This window comes from Sinohyriopsis cumingii, chromosome 5 (genome assembly GCF_028554795.1).
Source record: "Sinohyriopsis cumingii isolate HCF-2022 chromosome 5, ASM2855479v2, whole genome shotgun sequence".
NCBI lineage: Eukaryota > Metazoa > Mollusca > Bivalvia > Unionida > Unionidae > Sinohyriopsis > Sinohyriopsis cumingii.
In genome coordinates this window covers 9,167,315-9,194,598 of record NC_142965.1, presented here as the reverse complement: position 1 = coordinate 9,194,598, position 27,284 = coordinate 9,167,315, and the positions used below count along the sequence as shown (strand labels likewise).

At 34.7% G+C, this 27,284-nt stretch overlaps 1 protein-coding gene across 1 annotated transcript; it reads left to right on the top strand.

Annotated features, from left to right (window-relative positions):
- The first annotated feature begins 211 nt into the window (after nt 1-211).
- Nucleotides 212-27,284, top strand: LOC149798607 (uncharacterized). The gene is made up of 7 exons (XM_089957435.1): nt 212-265; nt 2,302-2,445; nt 3,801-3,919; nt 7,638-7,743; nt 19,300-19,465; nt 20,491-20,688; nt 21,887-27,284. The coding sequence occupies exons 1-7, from the start codon at nt 254-256 to the stop codon at nt 22,123-22,125; spliced, it is 984 nt and encodes a 327-aa protein (XP_089813561.1). The 5' UTR covers nt 212-253; the 3' UTR covers nt 22,126-27,284.

The following is a 27,284-nucleotide window of genomic DNA, read 5'->3' as shown; positions in this document are numbered from 1 at the left end:
TAGACGAAACCCTTGAAACTGAACTTACACCAAGTAACCTACAAGATCCTGCGTCATCTTAATAACGTATTGTTTACAAAACTCTGTCGTGCATTATTTGATCACTTGGACAAACAAAACAAATAACAAAATTAACAAGCAACGGTTTCTCTATTCCGGAGGTTTCCAAAGTACAAACTCAATGATCAGAATTGCTGCGACGCTTAATAAATACAATCTTTCTTTTTTTGGTAAAATTGCACCCATTTCCGAGATGGATGCAGCGGTAATATCTTGGGTGATACGATAACCTTTATGTCAATTTTATTTTTTTTTCTTCTTCCAATTAGTATTTAAGGCGGTGGATATTCACTAGTATACCGTAATATTTCGAGTTAAAATTTTAAGCAGTCTTTGGGTCTTTGGTTAAAGTGTCACATACCCCGAGTCGGGAAACCCATAATTTCGGTTAACCGCGCAGGAAACCTATCGAAGTATTTGCCTATCCATAGGAGTCTGACATTTTATCAATAACGATAAAATCGCTGACAATACGAAATCGCTTATTTATACTTTATCAATTTACAGTACAGATAACGTGAATTTCGTGTTCTCGGAGATTTCATCGTACTTTATTGATAAAATGTCAGAGCCCCTATGGTCTACTGTATTTTTATTTTTTCAGGTATCTTTCATTAGCCATTGTTTTGTATCATTTCCACCATTTCCAAGTGAAAAATCTAGAACTTCAATGTTATGTCTAGTTATGCTGTCTTTTGAGAGAGTAGTTTAGAGAGAATCAATGTAGCCAAAATTGACAGCACCAATTGCAAGATATAAAAAGTTACATATTTTTTTACCCTTTTTTCATTTGGTAACATTTAACATCATAGTCTGTCGTAAATTTGGCATCACACAATACTATTGTTAACATTTACCATCATAGTCTGTCATAAATTTGGCATCACACCGTACTTTTGGAGGAATGAAAGATTGATTTTATGATGGTGGTAGTTGGCACTATTTATCCTGGAGTTTTTATCCTCCTGCTCTGTCAGACTAACGACAGCTTCATAGCAATTATTAAATTTATTTCCATTGACCTTTATTTGTGGATGGTAAGTAAAATCCATCTTCTTTTGACCCCTGGCATTAAATCCTTCAGAACTCTCAAGTGTTAGTACTATCCCTGTCAGAACAGAACACCTGTGTATCCATCAGTAATTGACCTGAAATTTAAAATTGCATGGAAGGCTGCTTCAGCCCATGGTAATAGTAAAGCAGGGAGACTGTCTAGTGAAGACTATATCACAAGGAACTAACTAAAGCTTGGGGTAGAGACTGAAAACTCCAGCAGAAATAGTGACAAGCATTGTTGGTCTCTGCCACCAGTATTGTCAGAAGACAAAAAAAGGGGAGAACTACTTGTTGATCTACTAGTGGTAAAGTCTAATGCAATTCTGACACACACTTAGTGATATGTTTGCCATTACCGTACCACACCTTTGCACCAACTGTTTCAGTTTCTTATGTCTTAAAATTTAAAGGAAATGAGACAAATGCAAATTTACATTAGCATTGTGTTTCATATCTTTGAGCAGTATTAAGAAACTTGATCTAGATTTACAGGTTTTCAAAATACAAACAGGTAGGGCCCATGAAAACTAATTTCACAAATTGTTGTAGTAGTTTTACAGAAATGTACATTAATGGTCCCTTTTGGTCTTTTGTACCTCTATTACAATGTTTTGGGGGCATTTCACAGCTATGTATATTTAGACTAACCAAGATTTCAAAAGTAAAATAGAGAAGAAGATAATAGGGTAAAACTGGTGGGACATTAGTCACAAATTGTCTCCTGGAAAAATTATGACTACTCTGTGGTCATTTGTGCTTCTTTGTTGCCCTCAGTGGTATTTACCATATTTTTTTATGCATATCACATGTACTCATTTGCTAAGTGTTTGTCTAGACCTGCCTTTGTATGATGTACCAGCAGATCAGAGTTTATTTGCTACTCAGTATGCTTATGCTTTTAAAAGAATGGAAAAGCATTTTGGATTGGCAGAAATAATAAGACCATTGAGCTTGAGATTATGTTTTGACCAATCCAAATGACTTTATTTTTAAAAGATTGTTGCTGACTGGCTGTTGATGATAGGATGCATGTTTCACAGTAGAATGACATATCAAAGTAACCCCATTTTTCCGGATTGCAATCAGATACAAGTATTTACAGGAGCCACTGTAGTACACACAGTATTTGTTATATTGATTTTTTTATAGGTTATTTTTTAAAAAATCTTGTTAACATGATTTCAGACACAGGAGTCCATCATGAAGAAGAAGCTACAGTCCTTTCTCTCTGAAATGTTAAAGATGGCTACAGTGAAAGGATTCAGATACTTTGTGATGTACGTAAGGGGAAAAGAGGAAATTGTTCTCAGCGTGGTCAATGAACAACAGGTAACAGATTTACTACATTTGCATCTCAATGCGGTTTATTTCATGACATAAAATCTCAGACATACTATAAGCATATATTAAGCTGCTGGGCATAAAAATACATACAAATACATGTATGTGCAATTGATGTTGGCTACGTAAGGTCCTTATCTATCGCAGGGACTTTTCTGTTTGAACTTTGAAACTGTTGAGATCTCTATCTAGTAACATGTATGCATTTACTGTACATTAAAAGACAAATTTAGGCACCCATATGCTTTTGGCTTTTGTTACAACTCCAGGTCTTAAAATATATAACAGAAAGAAAGTAAAACCATCAATTAAGTAAAATCAACAAGCAGTTTATTGCTCTACAATAAAGAATGAAAATTCAAAAGGCACCTATAATACTATGAATTAAATTCCAAATAATCCTAAATGTCCTGTCACAAGTTCAAACAATATAGAATGTTCTCAATGAATTCAAATATTCTTGTCATTACTTAACACAATGATGTTATCCAGAATGCCTTTGAATGAGTTCATGAAAATCCAAGGTATGTCATAATCCAAAAGTCAATGAGTACTTTCGTTATTCCAATAAATATTTTAAATAAATAATTACTCTCAAATTATATCAGATGTCAGTAACACAACTATAAACTTGGATCACAAATTGATTCACACAGACTGATCTTAAAACAGGAATGAATTATTTCTTTATCAAATTCTTATTTATACACATTTTCATTTGACTATGTTATACTTGAATGTGAAGATTTCCAATGGAAAAACCTAGTCTAGCTGTAAACAAGACTGGCCTTGAACTCAAATGCTACATAAACATTCTTTTTACAACTTTCAGTCGTGGACAAAAGATAAGCACAATATTATAAATTAAATATACATAACATGCTGATTACAGGTGCCATCTCTACCTCCACCCCCAGGAACCTAAAATAAATGTTGTAGCTTGGAAACTGTTGAAATCTCTACCCTTTATTCACACATTTACTGGATATTGTAAAATGCAAGAGATCCTTACATGCATCTGACATTTGCCCCATGGTCAATCCTTACATGCATCTGACATTTGCCCCATGTTCCATCCTTACTGCCCAAAGGATTAAGTCACTTGGTTATAATTTTAAAGCTGTTGAGATCCCCATCAAACATACTTGCAGGGCATATCAAGACAAATGCTCAACTAATATTTGCCCTGCTTACCATAAGGGCGGCAACTCAAGAGGCTCTTACTTCAGGTTTGAGATCAAAATGGGAAAGTGCAATGATAATTTTTTTTAACAAACACAGCATTTTAGTTTAATATTTGTGGAGAACAAAATTCTGCTACAGCTTTATTTAATTCATTTTAGGTCCCAAGTAACGCTTTCTGTATTGATAATTCTGTACCAAATAAAGGCAGAAGAAAATCCAAGGTTGAAGTATTGTCAACAAGTGAAAGTTTCTCCTCCACCAACCTACCTTATGACCAGTAAGTAAAAATTAGCTACATTCATAATAAAATATGTCTTCATTCAGACTAAGTTAATCAGCATTTCATTATATCACATGTCCAATATTAGATGGGCTGAATTGACCAGTTGCTAACTCATAATCTTATATATATGACATAAAGTGTCATTTTTATTCCATAAATTATTGAGTAATTATGTTTTCCAAATTATTCAACACCCACCACCTTCCACTACCAAAGGGTGTTAGTGCTAGAGCCCGTCTCTTTATATCTGGAATTATCAAAATCTTACACTTGAATGATTGCTGTGGGCTCATTTCTTTATCTGCAATGTGTGGCAGTGTCAGCACATACAAAATCTAAAAAATGAAATGCATAAAAATAAAATACATGTTTTCTGTGCCTTAATCTGAAAGAAAGAATGGATAGAAGAAACAAAAATAACATTTATTCATTTGAGTGAACTAGTTCCAATGTTCTAATGTCTGCATAAAAATACATATTTTTATAAATTTAGAAAATTTCATATCAAAGACCTTAGTATGTGACTTTATATACCCCAGCATGTGTGGAACATGGGGATATATAGTAATCCTCATATCTGTCCATCTTCCCTTTTGTCTGGTACTCATTAGCAAAACTTGTCAATTTTGATAATTTGTAGTGAAGCTTGGTAAGTAACATGGTCATCACATGAAGATGCAAATATCAAAAAGTCTGCACCTTTTTCAGAGTTTTCTGGTAATTGCACTTTCTGTCATGTTTATGGCCTTGACCTTGAGATGTGCATATTAACAAACTTTGCTCCTTTTTATCTTGTTAAAAGTGTATGAATCAATTGTATTAGTACAACTTGTGTTGTAGTTTTTGATTGATTGCCCTAAATCTTGGTAAATATTATGGTCATCAATTTGAAATTTATATATCAGTGCTTAAAAGATCTGATAGCCTGAAACCCGGGGCCTCTCTAATTTTAGATCAGGCCCATTCTGTACTCTAAAAGCCAGTCGGTCTTGTTAGAGAAGTTAATAAAAATTTGTCAGAGAAAACTTTGATTGTGCTGATGAAAATACAGAAATAGATTTTCAAGATGTTGACATACCTACTATAACCCAGAGTAATCTGATTACAATCAGATTGCCACTGTCCTATGTGTAGTGGGGATCTGATTTTAATAAAATTGTAACACTGCATGTCATGCCAAAAATATGATCGTGTACTCCCAAATCCCCCTGATATGGTCATGTTCCAAGAAAACATTTTTCAGTAATTTTTATAAATAGAAGAAAAAAATACTCTGTCAGTATATTCCCATTACATGTAGCATATATAAACAGTAAACAGTCATGATTCAAGCTGTTATATTACTTTCCTTTGGGCAGTTTAAACAGAGGAAATTAAAAGGCAATGAAGTCATGTATAAATCACATTCTACTGAATTGGTTGACAATAGCTAGTGAGATGTGTCTGAAGATTAGAGTGGGAGAGCCCATTTTGCTAATTTGCAGGACACAGGACACAGAACAACCCAATAGATAAGTTAAAGAGATGCTCAATGCATGTTGGAGAATAAAGTTTATTACGTATCATTGCTTTGAATAAAAAATGTTTAAGACATATGTATTATAGGTTTTTGACAAGTTTATGAACAGCAGCAATGTTTCTTTGAAGTCGGATTTTACTGCATATGTAAAGCACAAAGCATGCTAATTTCATTTGTCGGTATAGTGTTCAAGTGTGATTCATTTTAGAAGCTGATTTAGGAAGCAATTAGCTATCAATAGCATCAGCAAAGCCCCCCCCCAAAAAAATTTCAGAACTGATTGATGGAGTTTTACTTTGTGAAACATGCCAGCAAAAAAAAAAATAAGGTGGGGGAGAGGCAATTAATTCTTTGCACATACAACATATTGACATACGTCAGCTTGGTTCTGATTGGCTCAGATCATACAGCAGGACAATCCATTCTCCAGCAAATGTAGTGATGAACATTACCACTTGCATTACCTTCAAACCCCCTACTGAATTTCATTTCTAGCAATTTGCAACGTTGTGTGACAAAAAGGGGACATTTTTGGCATATGAAAATTGGAGTCTGGGTTTGTGGAATTTCATTCAGGACTTACGATTTTTTTTAAGTCACCAACCCTTGACCCATGTCTAGAAACATTTAATTTGAGCACTGTATATCAATAAATCACTTTGTTGCTGTAACTTGTTTTAGAGTTATTGTCCTCTTTGTCCTTTAACCTAATGCAATGTATAGCACAAACTTGTTAGCACCGCAAGTCCCACAGGTTTAGATGGGTTGCCATGAAACTCAGTAATTGTTATGTTCATTACCTGAAGATGCACCTATTAATGCACTTACTTTACTCACACATCTTTGTAGAGTTATTTCCCTTTCTACTTTGTAGCTTAATGCAGTGTATGATACAGTCTTTTAAATGCATCTTGTCCCACAGTTCTTCGTGTACTTTTTTATAGATTGATGTGAAACTTAGCACATATTATGGTCATAATCTAAATATGCAAATATTGGCAGCTCTTTGTACTCCTGTGATTTTTCTTTTATAAGAGTTATTGCCCTTTTTGAAGAGCTCAATGCAGTGAGAGATTTTTTGGTACTTCTAGTGACATTGAAAGTTAGTACATATTATTGTCATCATCATATACACATCTTGACATATCACTGTTTTCACACTATTTTCAGAATAGTAATATGATCTATTTTGCTGTTGATTCATTGCTATCAGGAGTTAGGTGTGTGATATGGTAGGGGCAGGAATATATTTGCATGAGCAATTGCTCATCATTCTTTTAGTCCTGTTTTTTTTTTATATATAAAACTTGCCTCATGTTTAATTTGTTCTACAAAGCAAATTTTAGTCAAGTAGTGCTCAAGTTTCAAATGACTAAATGGATCATATAATGTCACTTGGGTAAATTCATACTAGATAAAGAGATTAAAAGACATGTTCATTAATTCGTAGTGTCTGACCACAACATTAATAGACATAGACTAATTACATGTGTATGTGTCATGACATCCCTCTTCATACTGTAAAACCATATGTGATGTATAGATTACTTTCATTTTTTCATACATGATATGTAGCGAAATAATGCAGTTATATTAGGGCTTCTCTGTATCCTTCCTTAGAATGTAATTGTTTGGTATCCTATGCAGATATACCTCTATTTTCAAGCGATTATCAGATGTGTGTTTTTCTAATGGAAACTTTATATGCTTTATTTGGTACCAAGCACAAGGCTACAAATGAGCCTGATTCTCACAACTGTGGTGTATATTGGTAAGTAAATCTAATTGCATGAAGAAAAGAGAACATCTTTGAGATTCATTGAATAAACCATGGAAATGAAAATTTATATTTGCCACAAAATTTTTAAAAAAACAGGGAGAAATTATTAGCTATATGCACATATTATCACAAGTGTGGAAGGAAGCAGTTCATTGTTAACAAAAGAATTTTGACTATATGTTTTGATTTGTTCTTGCTGCACATAAAGCAAAAGTTTGACTAAAACTACAAATTTTAAGGTACATGTAATAACATTTTTTCAGATTTGCTGGCACATTGTGCAGTGCAAAATCTGTGTCTTTGCTGTTTATTGTTAAGTGGGTAACATACACTTGAAAATAAGGTATACTGGATATTAGGGGACTATGGCATTTATTTCATCCTGTCTGAGGACAGTTTTATCTCCATTGCAGGAGATCTTTGCTTCTGTCCCAGAGGTCCCAGATGGTGCTTAGTACCCATGGAGTGTCTGGTGTTGGACTGCCTCCAGCCTCACCTAGTGAAGGAGAGTTTAATGTGGTATGTGATATAGTGTCTGGAGTTGGACTGGCTCCTGCCTTACTTTGTGATGCAGTTTAATGTGGTATGTGTTATAGTGTCTGGAGTTGGACTGGCTCCCTGCCTCACTTTGTGATGCAGTTTAATGTGGTATATGTGATATAGTGTCTGGTGTTGGACTGGCTCCCTGCCTCACTTTGTGATGCAGTTTAATGTGGTATATGTGATATAGTGTCTAGAGTTGGACTGGCTCCCTGCCTCACTTTGTGATGCAGTTTAATGTGGCATATGTAATATAGTGTCTGGAGTTGGACTGGCTCCCTGCCTCACTTTGTGATGCAGTTTAATGTGGTATATATGATATAGTGTCTGGTGTTGGACTGGCTCCATGCCTTACCATGTAATGCAAAATTTAATGTGGTATGTGATGTAATGTTTATAGTATTCATGCACCTTGAATCTTCCCATTTGTTTTGTACCCCCTATCAGTTTTGAAAACAAAAAGCATAAAGGATATAAAAATGCACAACACTTGTCATTCATTTCATCAGTTTATAACCTGATTGTCACCAGGAGAGCCCAGACACAGTCAACCTGTTGCCATTTTAAATCAAACTTGAGTTTTAGTGAATGATACTCAGAATATTTTTTACAAGTGAGTTTTAGTGATTAGATCAAGTTCTAATTTAGTATAATATTACATGTAATAGTGTTGTCCAATCTGTGCACATCAAGGTGTTCCAGTTAAAATCCTTGCACATGGAAGTATGATGTGTACTTAAGTAGAGACCAAAAATGATGCTCATCCAGGGATGGTCCTGGCTTTTAAAAAGTTGTCACCAAAAAATCGCCAACCTCAATATTTTGTCGCCAATTTCCAAAAATGTCACCAGAACAAGAATTGAATATTTTTCCAAGTCTATTAATGTAATAGGCAATGAAAATTGAAAAAGATGGGATAGTTATTTCTTCATTGACAACAAGCAACACAGTCATAATATTACAAAATAAATCATTACATGACTATTTTGCAATACTTCCATGGTCTTTGCATCCCGCATCACCATTAGTGCATAGGTAACACTGTTGTCACCTGAAATAAATGCATTATCAAATGTAAAATATCTACTTTCCTGACATCTACAGTCTCTCTCTCTCTCTCTCTCTCTCTCTCTCTCTCATTTTTTAAGTAGAAACATCAGGTATTAAGCAAATCTATACTATGCATATTATTTTCCAAATAATAGTTTTGTAAGGAACTTTAGTTGATGACATTTTAATACTAAAACCCTATGATTGTACTTTGCAAATGTAAGATAACTGATATATAATGCGACCATCGATTTCATGGCATTCAGGAATTAGATGCTCCCCTCCCCCCTTATTGCTAGCTTCACAAAGTACATCACCGTCAACCAGGTATTCAGAAATTTATTTTTGCCATACTGTACATGCTTTGCTTGTATTGAATTGCTTCCTAAATCCCAAGAATGATCACTGAATGCTGTATATTTTTTCTCGACAAGCAAACAAGGAAATCCATTCCCACCAATGAAACTTACATGAGTCAGCACCTGGCATTAATGTACCACATATATATAAGCATTAATTACCGTCATTAAATTAAAAGAAGGAATGAAGAACATTACAGAGCATATCTGCCCCCCAAAAATAATTTGGAATAAATATGTTATTTAGTAATCAGTGTTATATGCATATGTGAGTTAACAATAAGGAAATAAGGTGGGTTATAAAATGTGGGAAATAGTTATCACATGTATTGTAGCTTGAGACCACATTTGAATGGATAACATAAATTTACACCCATTTTAGGCATTGTTAGTTATAACAGAAAAGGGCATTGCTTATTTGTCACTCAGTTGCTAGTGCTTTCACTCACTGTAGATCAGGCGATTTAACCTTTAGCTATTGTGCAGTTTGGGCATAGCTGACCATAATATGAAACGGGGGCACGTGACTAGCGGGGGGTAATAACTCAATCCACAGGAAGAAATGGCATGTCCTTTGAGAATTTCACATGTATTGGACCCAAAAAATCAGTGACTATTTAGTGAAAACGATGCTTAAATATGCCGCAAAACACTTCCCAGTGGTAGGTCCTAATTTGTGTGTATTCGGATTTAATCTCCCAACTTGGTTTTTTAAAAGATTTATGTTTTGCATGACACGCTAGAATAACTGTACTGTATTAACTAAATTTATTCAATGACTATTTGAATTCTTTGGAAATCTTTCTGTACATTTGAAACTTCAACACAGATGGGGCATTTTTCATTGGAACGTATTCAGATTTCTTGGAACTCTTGGAATTGAAAGGACCTTTAGGAACATGCTGTAAGTTAATTTAATTCTTTCATTCCTGTATTTGAGAAATTATTTTCAGTTATGCAAAATTTGTTTGTTTTGTTATTTCTTGTTGCGTAGTTTAAGTCCCTGGAGTCATCACACGGGATTGATGGCAAAAGTAAAAGATCAATGAGCAAAATTAACATATATTACTTACCCTGCCTGGATTCATGTTTGGTGACACACTCCTTCAAAATATAACAACCAGTTGTAAATGAATTGACGACTTGTGCCTTGATACATATATCACAGAACATCTGCTTTAACTTTGTATCATATCTCAGCGACGGACACCCAAGTTGAAATTTTCAGGAATTTTTTACCCGTTCATCATGATGTGGTATTACATTTGAAGCATTACTACCATCACTACATGCAGATGATATTGTGCTGCCAGGTATAACATAACGTTCAGTGACTGTTGTCTGATGAATTTGCACTAAATCCATATGCTGTTAATTTTGTTAATTTACTCTTAGGATGAGACGATGAACATGCAACGGTAAACTTTCGTTTACCCATGATAAAGTTGGACTGTTGACAGTATATAATTCTGATTGAGATTTTTTCCATTTGCTTTGTATTTATACACAGCAATCAGTACTTCAAAAATACTGTTTTCTCTGAAGTTTCTGCAAAACTATTTTATTGGTACATTAAAAGAAACAGAAGGATTAGCCGTCATTCAATTAAATTGTAGCTGTTTCTGTTTGTATCTTCAGAGGTCATTTGATTCTAGGTATAGTCCGGTAGCATGACTGAGTGTATCACAGCATACAGTACTCAGGTCAGATGTCAGCATAAGCGGATTATGATGTAACAATGCACTGTAACGATGGGTTTGCCAATACGAACAAAGGCTTTGTTTATGTAACAGATTCAAGTGCATTGTGCATCCAAGTTTGTGGCTTTCTTTTGTGGTCCCTTTTTATGTCTCCACTCCATATCCATGGTTGTATGTACAAATTAAACAGCCAAAAAAATCACCAGATGGTATATTTTGTCACCAATAAGGAAAAAAATCACAACTTACGACATTGACGATCCCTGTCATCTGATATCCAGCAATGTCCACCATGGCAGTCATCTTATAAATCTTGTTATTGCAATTCTTTTGGAATGACTCATCATTTTGCCATGGAGTTTTCAGTTAAACACTTCTTACTATATGTACATGTAGTTTGGTCCTGTTTGAAATGGTACCAGTCTGACATCACAAAATGGCCATCAGGGTCAACATAAAAATTGTGTATTTGCTACTTTTCCTGAACAAATGGTTGAAGTTGACATATCAGTTTCCACAGAAACATTTCTTTATGATATACAGTTTGTGAAAATAAAAATTGTGCTGATTTGACCTAATAACATAGTTGTTATATTCTGCCGTCTTGAAAGTTTTGTAATGGCTAACCTGATAATATAGTCCTGTTGAAATTGGGTGTCGCTGATAAACCTCATGCAGTACTGTATATACTTGCGTATAAGCCCGTTCACATATAAGCCAACCCCCCAGACTGAACAGGGATAAACACTAAAAAGTGCATGACCCACATGTAAGCCGACCCACAACTTTGAGACGTCACAAGATGCAAGCAGTAAGTTCTAAATGCATTTATTTAGGCAAACATATATTAACAAAGAGTACACATATACTTATCTCGTGCTTGGCATGTATAATTATTAAAAAGAAATGATATAAACTTGATTGAAAAGTAATTGATTTAATTTTCTGTTTTCTTATTGTTTCTGCCTAATTTAGATTTGTGTATAATTTGATTGAACGATGACAAGAATTGAGCAATCACGAGTTGCTGTAACACTACCTCTCCCTTTTGACTCAATTATTGTTTGTTTATGCATTATATGCATTGGACATTTTATATCAGTGCACCAGTAATTACATTTTTATTTTGCCTTGAAATTGTTAAAATTTTATCCCAGTATGACAACACAACGAACAACAATACATTTTGATTCAACGCTCCCAATTAGGCTACTGAACATATTTACATAATGGCACCACCGCATGTACATTGTAGGTTTGAACATACGTTGAATGAAGTACATTCCACTGAATAAAGTACATCACTTGGAGTTGAATCATGGGCACCACTGCACTAAACTTTATAATATCTCCAAAATATAATAATTAAGTTTCAGAAATAATCCTTCGAAAATTATGCTAATACCATAAAAGTTTAGTTGTAGTTTGCTTTGATGTAAGCAACCTTACACCATACCTGTCAGCTCTCACATCGGGGAAAAAAAACATCCTAGATAAATAGATATATCATATGCATTACATGGAAGTCATGTTCTGTTGTATCACCTGTGAATATTGTCGTGATGAAATAATTACTAGATAGGATGTTAAGTTTAAACATTTTTCACGTAAATTTATGATTTTTTTCATCAACAACAATACAAACATCAGAAAATAAACCAGAACAAAAAATAAATAACAATACAAAAATCGGCAATTAATTTCAATCTCAAGAATGATCACCATGAATGCTGTAGCTCCATATGCTGTGGCTCCATTCTTACCAAAGAAACTTACCTGAGTGAGCACCTGCAGGGATGGTCCTGGCTTTTAAAAAGATGTCACCAAAAAAATCGCCAACCTCAATATTTTGTCGCCAATTTTCAAAAAGTGTCGCCAGAACAAGTAGTGTACATTTTTTGAAGTGTTAATTTAGTCTATTAATGTAACAGGCAATGAAAATTACAAAAGATGGGTTAGTTAATACTCTAAGTACAATAAGCATTAACAAAATGTTACAAAGTGTTATATGAAGATCCGTCGCGATCTTAGGGCTACCAACTTGTTGAATGCAGTTTCAAAGTCTAATTTTTCACATCTGTACATGCTGATTCTCATTAAATTCTCGAGAGATGAGATGCAGAGTTTATTTCTGATGTCAGTTTTTATGAAGTTCATCTTACTGAATCCACGTTCACAGTCTACAGTGCTGACAGGTGACACCAGTAGTCTCTTGGCAGCCCCCCTCCCCTTATGGCTAGCTTTACAAAGCTTGAGATTGCTTCCTAAATCCCAAGAATGATCACTGAATGCTGTATAAATTTTCTCGACCAGCAAACTAGGATCTCCATTCCCACAAATGAAACTTACACGAATCAACACCTGGCAATATTGGACCGTATATATAAGCATAAATTCACACCCAATTTAGGGATTCTTTCACTCCTGTATTTTGAGAAATAAATAATTATTATTAATTATGCAAAACTGTTTTTTTTTTTTTTTTTTTTTGCTATTTCTTGTTGCAGAGTTTAAGTCTCTGCAGCCATAACACGGATTGATGGCAAAAGGAAAAGATCAATGAGTAAAATGCTGCACTGGCGACAGATATAATTGTGATTGAGATTTTTTCCATTTGCTTTGTATTTATACGCAATAGTCGGTACTTCAAAGGTTATCAGTTTCCTATGAAGGTTCAGCAAAACTATTGTATTGGTATATGTAATAAAAAAATAAAAAAACAACAACAGAAGGATTAGCCATACAATTAATTGCATCTGTTCTATTCGCGTCTTCAGAAGTCGGTCAGTTGTAGGTATAGTGCGTTAGCATGATTGACTGTATTGCTGCATACAGTACTCAGCCCAGATGTCAGCATAAGCAGATTATGATGTAACAATGCACTCTAAAGATGGGGTTGTCAATACGAACAAAGGATCGTTATATTGATTCCAATGCATTCCTTAGTCAAGTTTGTGGCTTCCTTTCATTCTCCCTTTTAATTTATCCAGTCAAAATCCATGATTGTATGTACAAATTAAATAACCAAAAAGTCTGTCGCCAAAAAAATCGCCAGATGGGATATTTTTGTCGCCAATAAGGAAAAAAAATCGCAATTTGCGACATTGGCGAAGCCCAGGACGATCCTTGCACCTGGCATTTTTATACCGTACATTAAAACGTTATTTCCCATCATTAAATTAAAAGAAGGAATGAAAATACATACCAAACATTACTGTATAAAACTAATCATGCTAATATTATGGAACGAAAAGCAATTACACAGATTCTCTCTTAACACAAGCCAGATTTGTGGTTTTAATGATTAACTGGCCGGTTTTGCTGTCAGAAAACAAAAGACAAATCCACCAGCTATCAACAAAGGAGACGAAATATCAAACTTTAAGGTGTGTGAAAAGTTTTGATGTTGTTCAGCAGAAACACAAACCATAGATTGATGATGATCATAGTTCATTGATTATGAGAATTTTAGCCTTTAGTATTACCACTCTTCTTGAAAATGTAAGTTATGCTGGTTATGTGCCTTGTACAAGTAAATGTGGACACCTTTTCATAAATGTTACCTCAGTTTGTAGGATTGTTTATGTCATTGAAAATGAGTATCTCACGAGCATGAGATTCAGTGTAAATGGAACAGCTATTAAGGACTAGATAAAATGTTATCTGGAAGAATGCAATTTGGTTGAAACAATGAATAAAGCAAAATCTGCATCTAATATAGTTATGAATAAAAAAGGATTTAAGTGACGTTATGCATGCCTTACACTGTGTAAGTACTATAAATTATAGGTCTCCCATGTAAACTCTTGGGCCCATGAATTATGAAGTCTGTATTTACCTTTATTTAATTTCTTGATGGGGAAATCAGAAAATATGCATATGCAAAATAATAGCAAAATCATTCATAGTACTTGATAACAGTTTAATAAGTGTGGGATCACTAATAATTATTTTTTTTACATGCATATGTCTTAGGACACAGAATAAAATAATTTTTCGTGTCATAAGATATACAACCATTACAGTAGTCAACAAAAAGACTTAAAAACTGTCAAGTTTAGACATTGGCTCACAGATAAACCAACCCCCCTTTATTTTTTCCTCAATTATTTGGCCTATATGCAAGTATATACAGTATATGTTTATTTTGTCCGTTGATGCAAATAGTACTGATTTGACGTTCCAAAAAAACATCCACCATTAAATTCTCATTACAGCTGCTTCTTCTGGCTACATAACTTGTATGGCATATTTTTGTGATTTTTAAAAAAAATGAAATACATACTGGAATATTATTTGAGGAGAATTCATACTACTATAATGTAGTGCATCTTACCTGCCTTATGTGCAGGAAACAGTTCGTAGGTAAAGATAAAACAGTTCTTATGGGACCACTCAGGTGGCCTATATGGTTTGAGGATCCACTTCTGATGCAGGTTGCAGGTTCAAATCCAGGCCGAGTCATGCTAGAGACTTACAAAAATGGTTCTGGCTTCTGTCTCGCTCAGCATTAAGAGGTTAGTGTTAGGACTGGTCGGCCCAGTATAAGGTTAATGTGACTGTGTTGGACATAATGTTTATCTGCAGCATGATATCCCAGCGCTAGACACTACTATAAACAGCCCCACTGCAGACATCATATCGATATGAGTGAAAAATTGTTAAAGCTCTGTTAAAAATCCAGATCACATATACACCTAATTCATAGGTGAAGATAAAACAGTTCAGAGGTGAAGATAAAATAAAATTTCCAGCTTGAATGATGGGACAATCTTAGTATATCCACCAATATAAAGCTAGTCCATGATCCAAACATTTCAATATTTAAATTTACCTAATCACAGTATACACTGTCGACAATTTAAAAAAATAGAAGTCATTCTGTCTACTCCAGACCCTGAACATAGCACCAACAGACTTAGATATTGAGAATGTTTTGGATTTACTAGCTTCAAACATATCACCCAGCTGGGATCTGCATTAATCTGGAAACATTTCAGTCATTTTCCTTTAGCATGTAGATATGGCTTTGACAGTATGTCAGGTTCAAACTCGAAGGCCATGGCCTTGAATTTTGTACTGCACTTACTATCTCAGATTTACAGTCAATTGCAGCCACCCATGGGAAGAGGCCAGACTAGTCTTTTTACATAGGTTGGTCTCATAATGCAGGTTAATCTTTCAGGCTCAGTTTTCAAACAATCACCATGCACTGAATACCACTATCTTTATTTTTATTGTTATTATTATTATTATTATTATTGTTAAAGCTATGTTAAGAATCCAAATCATGCACACACATTAATATTAGTATTATTATTATTATGTTGTTGTTATCAGATTTTGTTTTGTGTACTGTTGAAATCAAAAGTACATATAATATTCTCCAAATTATGTTCCAGATAAAATCGATCCTATAAATGAAATCATCACTCTTAAAAAAACAATTGATCAGAGGTTGTTTTGTGTACCATGACAAAATACTAATTTCACCATTAATTGACAGACTGTTATTATGATTTTCAAACAGGTGACTGTTTATTCAGCCAGCTTGTATAATTTGTCCTAGAAAGAGTTGTGTACACTTAGTACAGTATCTGAATTAACCAGTGGCTCAACTTGCCAAGATAAAAGACAGCTGATGTGAGAAGCCTGTAACTTGTAGAAAATGAAAAAAAGTTTAGTGTGGCTATTGTTAGTAACACATGAACTGAATCTTCACCTGCCTTTGCAGACAAATTTTATAAGTATTAAATTACTCCTGACCTAATAAAGAAGGATGTACCAGACCAGGTAACTTGTATATCTCCTCAAAGATTAACTTTTTTCATCAGAGATAGCTTTAATTCAAACATAAATAAAATAGATGAAGGTAGTTAGCTATACCTGTCACTTTTGTGCAAAAGGTGACTTCCATTTCTTCCGTGACAATAAAAACCGCTGTTCCCACCATCCAACAAATTAACTACTTCAGTCTCTACACTAATGTTAAAAAATTGCCCGACACTTTTGGCACTTTGAGTTACAATGACAGTGTGGCTGAATGCAATCATCATCATGATGATGATCATAGGGCATGGGGCCTCAGCAATTCTTCTCCATCATATTGTTTTGTGTCGCCATCTTGACTTCTCCTTAGATAGTTCCTGCCATATTTTTTATCTCTTCCTTGCAATTTTTTTCATGTTTTCTTTGGTCTGCCTACTGATTACTCTTCTCTTGCCTTGAGGCTTCCACTCTAGGGCTTTTCAAGTGATGTGTCCTGGCCTCCTCAGTGTGTGTTCTGGCTTCCTCAGTGTGTGTCCTGGCCTCCTCAGTGTGTGTCCTGGCCAACTCCACTTTTGCATGGCTATCTCATTAATAATAAGCTGCTAATAGATTTAGAATCAATGTTGTGTTGCATTCTGGCCATCAAATTTTGAATACATATTGGAGACATATGTTGTCAAATGACTGCAGCCTGTTTTTGTAGTTTGGTAAACTCTCCATATAGCAGCACTGATTTAACACTGCTGTTGAATATGCTGAGTTTGTTCTTTGTAGAGAGCAATACCATTATCAAAACAGGTTTACGGTGTTAAAGGTATGCCTGGCTTTTCTGACCCTGATTTATGCATCATCTTTTCCTCCAGGCTGCCAAGATAAGAACTCATCCTCCAGTTTGTTTCCATAGAGTATGATTGCCTCATTTTGCTTGTTATTAACTTTTATTACCTGGGTTTTCACTGTGTTTTATAATGCATATGTTGGCTTTTGTGGGACAGTAGGCAAAGGTCATCTGCAAAGGCCAGGTCTTCCAAAAAAGCTTGTGAGTGACCATTGGATGCCAGTCTTGTTTTGCTTTAATGTTTCCCATATATTCCAATCAGTCACCATCGGGGAAAATCATAGGCGAAGGAGGCAGCCTTGTGTGACTCCTGTTTTTTCTGGGAATGCATCTATTACCTTTCTGTTGTGGATTTCTCTACTGGTTGCATCATCATACAACTGCTGAATGTGTTTGGTGATCACCAGTGGTATGCCAAAGGGCCGGAGGAGTTTCCAGGAGGCATCACTGTCAAAGGTTTTTTTGAAGTCTAAAAAGTTTACTCTGTAAGTACAGGGGAAATTGTCATTCTTTGGATTGTTCATTGATGATCCTGGTATTAGCTATCTGGACCTTTCTTCTCTAAATCCAACTTGTTCTGGACTTTTGGTCAGCTGCTTTCCAAAGCCTTTTGAGGATGATGCAAGTCAGGATTCGGCTTGGTACCAAAAGTAGAATGATTCTATGCCACTTTTGGCATTGACCCCATTCTCCTTTCTTGAGTACTGTGACTAAATGGCATGTTCTCCTTTAATCAGGGATAAGGTCTGTTTCACAGATTTTTAAAAGCAGAGTATGCAGCATATCTGCTGATGTGTTGTGTCATTTCTTAATGCTTCTGAAGGTATTCCGTCAGGCCAAGCTGCCTTTCCATGCTACATATCTTTTATTGCTTTAATGAATTTCTTTCTTTGGTCATGGGCTGATATTAAACTGGGCATTGTCTGTGGGGGTGGTATTTCTGGTTTTCTGTTGATGGCAGGCAGTTGAGTAGTTATTGAAAGTGTTCCGTCCATCTGGCCCTCTGTTCTGCTTCCTAGGTAATCACCATTCCTGATTTGTTTTTTACTGGTTTGGTCCAACTGACCTTCTTGCCAGACACTTTTAGTGATGTAGAAGAGGGATTTTAGGTCTTTCTTGCCTGCTGCTGATTGTGCTTCTTTTGGTGAATGCAAGCTATGAAAGAAATGTTTACAAATCATTTCATATAATATGTTATACCTATCTATCCAATGCCTTCCAAATGATGTATGTGTTTAATTTGAATGCTCAAAGCAGTCGCTGTCGACTTGCTCCATTGGTGCTTAATACAGTGAGATACCACCATTTGGTCAGGGAAGTGCAGCAGCTGACCACAAAAAGCACATGCCTTTTGTGTAAACATTGACCAGGGTAAATTAGAATGACCTTTGATACCAAATGACCACTTTATAAAGATGACCATTCACACAGGTTTGACTGAAAATAATTTTTAAAAACCAAATTTGATATGCTGGAGTTTGTCAAGAAAATCAGATGTTTTCAGTACGAAGCAGTTAAAATGAATCAATGGACAAGAATGAACTTCTCTTAGATTTCTGGAAATTACTTTCTTGATTAGAGCATTCAACCATTTGAAGGAATCCTGTTAATGAAATTGTGTTTATGATATCCAAAGTCCTTATTAGTTTGTTACAAACATATTGATTTCTACAGTGTTCTAATATTTGTATCATTTTTTAAGTAGTATCTTTAAGTGTCGGCAACACGTGCATTTTGATGTTAAATGTACAAGTCTTATAAAGGCTGTTGGAGATCATTGGTTGTTTCGCTAAGCAAGTTATGTCTAATTTTCTTTCAGGATGAGAATTCAACACTGTTTCTGGTAGCCGGTTATGCACGATATATCTGTCCCTATGTTTGGGTACGGTCGAATCATGAACGGCTCGTGAAACTAACTGGAGATTCTCAAAGAGAGAAAGACAACCCACTTAGATTAAAGTCAACCCTTAAATGGAAAGACAGAGGTATTTATAACTATTCCCTAAAGTTCAATACATAAGGAATCTTCCTTAAGTTTTTCATTAGAGATAAAATTCACATAGTTATTATAATTTGTTGCATGCAGTTGACAGTGAGTGACCCCATACAAATTGTATTAGGGACCCGTCTGTATGTTAATCTGCAATTTAGTAAAAGAATTTTATGTTCAGATTTTCGTAACATCTTTTACAGGAGTTAGGGCCCATGAGTGCCTGACCAGTTGGCTTTTGTTTCTTAACTTTATCAAGGATTGCTGGATTTCAACAAAATCTCGCATGCAACTTTACACTTATGAGACCTTAAATGAGTTACATTTCCAGCATTCCACAACTTTATTTACATGAATTATGCCCCACAGATTGACTGTCCTACTGATTTGGGATTCTGCGTGATAACTTTACCAGTGTTTGTTGGAGCTAAGCACATTTTGACATGCATATTTATGATGATAGAAATTTTAATGAATTCTCAATTTCCAGCAACCAATGACACCATTCAGAGAAGTTGGGCCCCAGATATTTCATCCTGGTAACTTTTTGATTCTGTTGCAGATATGCACTAAAGATTCTCAGAGTTTGATTTCAAGTGTTCATGACATCGTTTACTTGAGTTATGGCCCCTGATTGATCTTCCTGACTTTGCTATCCATAGCATTAATTTTTCAAATTTATGACAGTACCCATATGTTCATGGTGTGATAGCTGGAAATTCACTGTGCTACAGTTAAGACTGCAGATCTTTTAGTTCAAATGCTGTATTGATGGTCATAATTAGTAAATATTGTGCTTTTTGAAACCATTTTTCAGTCAGATGCACAAAAGTTCACTGGTACCAGTACTGTCAGTAAAAACAAAGAAGACTGCAGTTATTACAGTGACCAACACTTTTATTACTGATACTGCTGTTGCCATTACTATAATTTCTTCTCTTTGTTACAGAGAAACGGTGTAATAGAAGCAAGAGAGACAAATCAAGCACAATTTTTCCCATTATATTTTTTTATTTTTAGAGGTGTATATATGGGATCTAGTGGCAGAGGTGGTGAAATTATGCACATATCCAGCTCCCACCAATCCCTTTGCCATAGACTTTGACTACTTCTCCCAGCTTTCTCTCCCAGAGAGGGTGCTGTCCACTGCTGCCATGGTTCAGTTTTTACAGAAGATTCTCATCAGCACACCAGAGGAGAAGCAGTATGCCGGACAAGGTGGGTTTACTCTGGCTGATGCTGATAGGTGTCAGTAGATTAGTTGGTATATATCGCAGTACGTCAATATTTTGATTTTTTTATAATACTAATTTTGGACATCCAGTTGAAGTGGTGTGTGGTGTTTAATGCACTGGCCTGTGAATTGCGTGCTCTTTTGTCATGATTTTGAAAAAATCATTTTAATGGAAAAGTTTCCACTCCAGGTGAGTATTTTTATGCTTTTATGTTCGGGCATGATATTGGGGAACATGTTTGAAGGAGAAAGCAAATTTTGAAGTAAATTATGTTTCTCTAAGAAATGCTTATCCAATTACATTACTTAAAAACCCTCCCAACCGCCCTTCCATGCAAGCATCCTCATTAGTATCTCACTCGGCTAAAAACTAGTGATACCTGGTGGTGTCAGGGGGAGGTAATGGACAAGAGTTATTGCCCTTTGTCTATTAGAGATGGACCAGCAAAGGCAAATTTTGTCTTTTAGGGCTGGATGCACAAGGTAGCAGGCTAATATTCCTAATGTACTGTGGATGGGTAAGTATTCTCAGAAAAACATAATAAAGTTAATTGCATTGACCCTGTTTAGATCACATTTGAATTGCATTGTATACCTCAGAGGTAAATTATATTATACATGGTATGATATCATAATGTTGCCTTTTTTATGTGTAATATTGTTTTACATATTTATTATAATAATACTGTCATAAAATAAAAGTTATTGTCACTTGGTGGATCCACATCATTAATAGGTCATTAGAATAATATTATTTTACAGAGATAAAGATGTGTTCAACCAGAAAAACTGACTTGATGCACATGAAGTTTAATGTTTACTGTATGAAAATGGGTAAAACAAAGCTGCTTAAGAAATAATTTGCATGCAACATTTCTTTTTCTTTTCAGTAGTTACATTTGTACATATAACAAAACTCAGATTCCCTGAATTAATAAAGCATATATTCAGGTGTACTGGATTGTACAAAAAACAATTGGTTAGGTAATCAGTGTCAATCAGTCTAATGGGAAGGATAAAAAATATGCACAATTTTACAAAGCCAAGTGAACAAAGTCTCTAGTGATTCTATTAATGGTGGGGTTTTTTATTTAACAAAAGGACAGTTGCAGAAATTTTGTGTACCAGATGACCCCATCATGAGTTGCCCATTGTGTCTTGATCAACATTTGTATTTTGTAGTTTTTGAAGAGTTACAGTTGATCACCAAGCATCACTACCAGGCACTGAAAGAACTAATTCAGCAGGGAGGTCTTCCTATTGTTTACCAGCAACAGCAGCAGCAACATCAGATTTCATGGGAGAGTAGCCAGGGAAGACAACTCACAACACAAAGATCCAGAACCTCTTCATACAATGCACCCCATAGTGTTTCAAATACAGGTCCATCTTATGGATATGGGAAAGCAAGCATGTTCTAAATCAGAGATCTCAAAATTTTGGATGAATGCCTGTATATGACAAGTTAGAAATATATGCCTGTTTAGTGAGGGATGAATGTGTAGATGGAACAGATATGGTAGTTATCACAAAGCTAGTGAAATGGTAAACCTTTCATTTATTTAATCACACTATTTTTTTTACCAACTGTAATATGCTACTGATCAGAGTGCAATTGAAATGGCTAATTACTTCTAAATAGTTGCAAATTTACAGCCAGTTATGCCGAGTGGTTTTCAGCGCTCTCTGTTATGGATCACTGCCATCTCACCTCTGTCTGCACCAGTTCAAGTCTCGGATTCGGCCAATGTGGGTATGTGAGGAAGCTTGCCAGTAGCTTCTTGTGGGTAGGTGGTTCTTTCCGGGGTTTTCCCGGGTTCTTCCTCCACCATTAATACTGGCCGCCATGTATAGCCTATCGTGTGCTGAAAAATGGCGTTAAACCCTACAACAACAACAACAGCCAGTTATGTTCTACTCACCTCCGAAATGGCTGCTTTGATGGCCATGGTGAAAATCTTGTTATGGCTATTTCTTCAGAATCAAGGGTGTTTTCACTAAAACACTAGACCATCATGTAACTGGTTTGTTTGTTCCTCTTACCACCAACATATTACCAAAGTAGCCCTCTAAAAAACATGGGTATCACTTTATCCTCTTTCAAGAAAGAGGAAATGATATTGTACCATCACAGAAATTCTAATGGTGTAGGTCTGACCGATAACAGTGTGTCGGTGGTTCGTTCCGGGGTTTTCCCGGGTTCTTTCTCCACCATTAATACTGGCCACCATGTATAGCCTATCATGTGCTGAAAAATGGCGTTAAATCCTACAACAACAACAACTGACCCATAACATGTCCACTTTTGTGAGAGAATTTTGAAGACCAGACCTCATTGACTCTAGGGTGAAGTTAAACGTTACTACATTCATTTTTGTACTTCACTGAATTTTTTTTTGTGGAAAACAGTGATAGTGAATTTGGATCAGACTTTGTATTTATTAGCATGCCAATGAACAGGTCAAAGGTCGTGACTTGTGTTGTCAGCTGTACTGGTCTGGTTTGTGAGCAAAATAACACAAGTAAGTATGAATGGATTTTTATCAGATCCATTTTGTGGATGTGTCTAAAGAAAACCTTGAATGATACCACTTATTTATTAACTCTTTTTCTCCCAAAATGTGAATTGTAGATTTTATCAAACTTCAGATGTGATTATCTTGATAGTGAAACAAGTTCATTGATCTTCTGTTGATGATATCAGGTTCAAGATCAAAAATCATGACAAAGAATTTCACTTACAATATGCTGTGAATATGTTAATCCAAACATGATTGAAAATAATTCTTTTTACCAAGTTTGGTATATTGGAGTTTTTTTTAGGAATATCATAGATGGTTGCAATACTCAGCACTGAAAAAGATTACAAGGATAAAATCAACAGAATCTTGGATTCTTGGAAATTTGTTTAGCCAGTAGAGTGTCAGTCTTGTCAAGGGACTCTTGGGTTGTTCCTCTGCAATCATTTACATTGTTTGTTCAGGAAGCTTACAATATTTGTGTGAAAACAAATTTATTATTAATCCACTCAGAACAGAGTTGTTGAAATGCATTTATGACACTATGATTCCCTGTATTTTCTAATGAATTTTTGTTTTCATTTTCATTGGTTTGTTTATTAGACTAAGTAAATAAATATAGTTGCTAAACACTTATCATTTGATGCTTAGCAGAAACTCTGCCTTACATGAGAAATTAGTTTATGCTAATGTATCACAGTAATCTAATTAGCTAATTCAGTTCAGTTTTAATTGCCAGTTTGTTCTTCCAAACTACAGTAAAATGTTTTAGTAGAATTGAAAGCCTGAACATAGGCTATTAATCAATTGTCTATGCTTAGATAAGCTTCCATTCAGGTTTGATGTGTATAGAAAATCAGGAAGCACTCAATACTAGTAGTAATATATAACGTTAATAATATACAACTAATACATTATTGCTAACTTTGAATTAGTGAGATGCTAACAGACAATGATCAGATAAACAGTGACTTTGAAACATATTTTTTGCTGAATATATAAATCATGTAGATTGAAAATTTATGACTGACAAATTGTCAATCATACCTGCATGGAATTTACATGCTTTCTGGTCTTATGCTACATTTTAAGGATATGTTTGGGGACATGTGTAAATTACAAAGTCTGTGACATCAAATTCCCACATTGGTCAGTTGATTCATTTGTAATTAAGTGATATTTGTGGCTATTATTTTATACTTTGATACAGTTTCATACTTTAATCGGTCATTGGCTGTAGCTATTTGTGGTTATTATTTTATACTTTGATACAGTTTCATACTTTAATCGGTCATTTGCTGTAGCTATTTGTTTTTATTATTTTATACTTTGATACAGTTTCATGCTTTAATCGGTCATTGGCTGTAGCTGGTTGCTAAACAAAAACTTTACAAATTGTTGCATTTCATTAATTTCACCATCACTGAACATGTATGAAAAAAAAACACATTTGACCTGCATTAATTTAATAAAATAAACTTGTATGTATAATATCCAGATTTTACATTATACCTTTCTTGCATTAGAAACCTCTGGGTTTGTTGTTATGGTCTGTGACCAGCAAGTTTAGTTTTCTTATATTCAAAAAGAAATTTCAAATTTCTGCACATATTGTTTGCAAGTTCTGACTTCGTAAAATATTTTGATCCAGGGAAAGGCATTTTTGAGTAATATAATAGATACTGTATATCAGAGTTTTTGGAGTACATCAATATAACTCTTTCATCCAAAACGAGTATTTTCAATTTTTGCAGTTACAGTTTAGCATATAATATACATTTTGATGGGATCTATTTTTGCTGACTCATTCAAAAATTCCCAGATTTTGTCCACAGCTGAAAAGTAGCTGCTATGTGGTATATATTGAGTTTGGAGGTCTTATTAAATGTTGTCCATAGTGAATTTATAAAAGTGACTTGATACTGTATTGTTCTACTGATACTCAAATGTTCTACCTCAATCAAAATATGGAGGACTTGGATCCAGAGAAAAAAATTTTATTCCTCGTATATCCAAGCAATAACTGTACTATTAAGTTTGTTTATGTATTGCTTTAAATAAGAAAGAGTAGAATGTCTCTCCATTTATTTTTATATATATATATGTGTATATATATATATATATATATATATATATATATATATATATATATATATATATATATATATACAGTGGTCTCCCTCTTATATGAGGGGCCCCGAGTGGCCGAGTGGTCTAAAGCGCTCTTCGTTACGGATCACTGCCATCTCACCTATGTCTGCGGCGGTTCGAGTCTAAGATTCAGCCAATGTGGGCATGTGAGAAAGCTTGCCAGTAGCTTCTCGTGGGTCGGTGGTTCTTTCCGGGGTTTTCCGGGTTCTTCCTCCACCATTAATACTGGCCGCCATGTATAGCCCTATCGTGCTGAAAAATGGCGTTAAACCCCACAACAACAACAACAACAACAACCCTCTTATATGGTCACCCTTCTGCACTGGGAATTTGTCCTTATGAGATGGGTGGCCTTTCTCGAGGGGGACTAAATTTGTTGTGAGAAGTATATGTAATATATGTAGTAAGAAAGCTACATACTTCAAAGCATTTAATATCTTCATTTAATATCTTTTTTTTAAAAGTAACATTAATTATTAAATGGTTCTTCTTGTTATAATAATAAATTTATTTCAACTAAATATACATTAATAGTTCTTATTCTTAACATAAAGTGTGACATACAAGTGGATATTGTTGTCATGCACATTGCAAAAAATGTCATTTAAATCTTGGTACATACATAATTCTCTTTCCATTTTCCCACTGCTGCTGAATAACCTCCTTATTGGTTACGACGTTGCTTTTTAGTCTTTTCTACATAAAATTGTTTAGCAAGTCCCCCTCCCCTCCTCACCTGATATTGTCGAGTAGAATAGTCAACTTTCTTCTAAAATAATACATCTCTGTTTACACGATGACATGTTAATGTTTGGTAATGATTTATTCGGATGTTGCTAACTGTATGCGATTTAATTATGCAGACAAAATTTTTGTAGAGTGGACAAAATGACTTCTTCATAAAGAAAGCAGTAACTGTGTTGTCATGTGATTTTTCAGTCTTTGGTACCTTGTTTTGTTCAATTTTTGTGTGTGTGTGTGTTAATGTACAAAATCTATTTTTAGCCTATGCTGAACCTGTTATGATCTTGACGATTACGTCCAGTTGTAATCATCAAAGAAAAGAACTCAACAGATGTGTGAAGCCCAAAACTCTGTCATAACATTGCTGAGCCCATTTCATGTAAACATTGGCTTTTATAGACAATAATATAATATTAATCTTAGTGTTATATGTACTTTAGTCAACACTTCTTTCAGTAACGGAAACTTTACAATGGGAGACATGTATCAACAATAGAGATAATCTGATTACTGACCTTACGTCACAGTATGAATTAATTATTGGTTCTGGATACATTTGAAATAAAAAGTGGCCTTCTGTGAGGGGAACATTTTACATTTTTGTACTAATATGATGGCTGCTGGTTGCGTTAGAGTGGTGGCCATTCTTGAGGGGTACTTTTGAAGAACACAAACTCATCGGTGCCAAGGGATTCTGGCTGTAAGAAGCTGGTGGCCGCTGGTCAAGGGGGACTAATATATATATATATATATATATATATATATATATATATATATATATATATATATATATATATATATATACACACACACACACACACACACTGTTTAAAATATGACATTGTCAAAGTCATTTTTATTATTTTATTATGTTGAAATTCATTATGTATATGTAATTGATGATCGATTTATTGTATTTGCAATGGTCATATCAGCAATATAAACCTAAAAGAAACCATTCCTGTGAGCAGTGTTCTACTTTATAACAATTTTCATAACTAAACATGTGTTCAATTTGTCTTTTTTCAAATTTCATTTTATCAGAAACTGCCAGGTGTTCACCTTGTAAATCTACGATATTCATTCTTCATGCTGCATTTTATCATCTAGGTGTCTCACAGAATGCATTAAAAAGCAGCATAGTAATAAAAATGTATGTAAACATT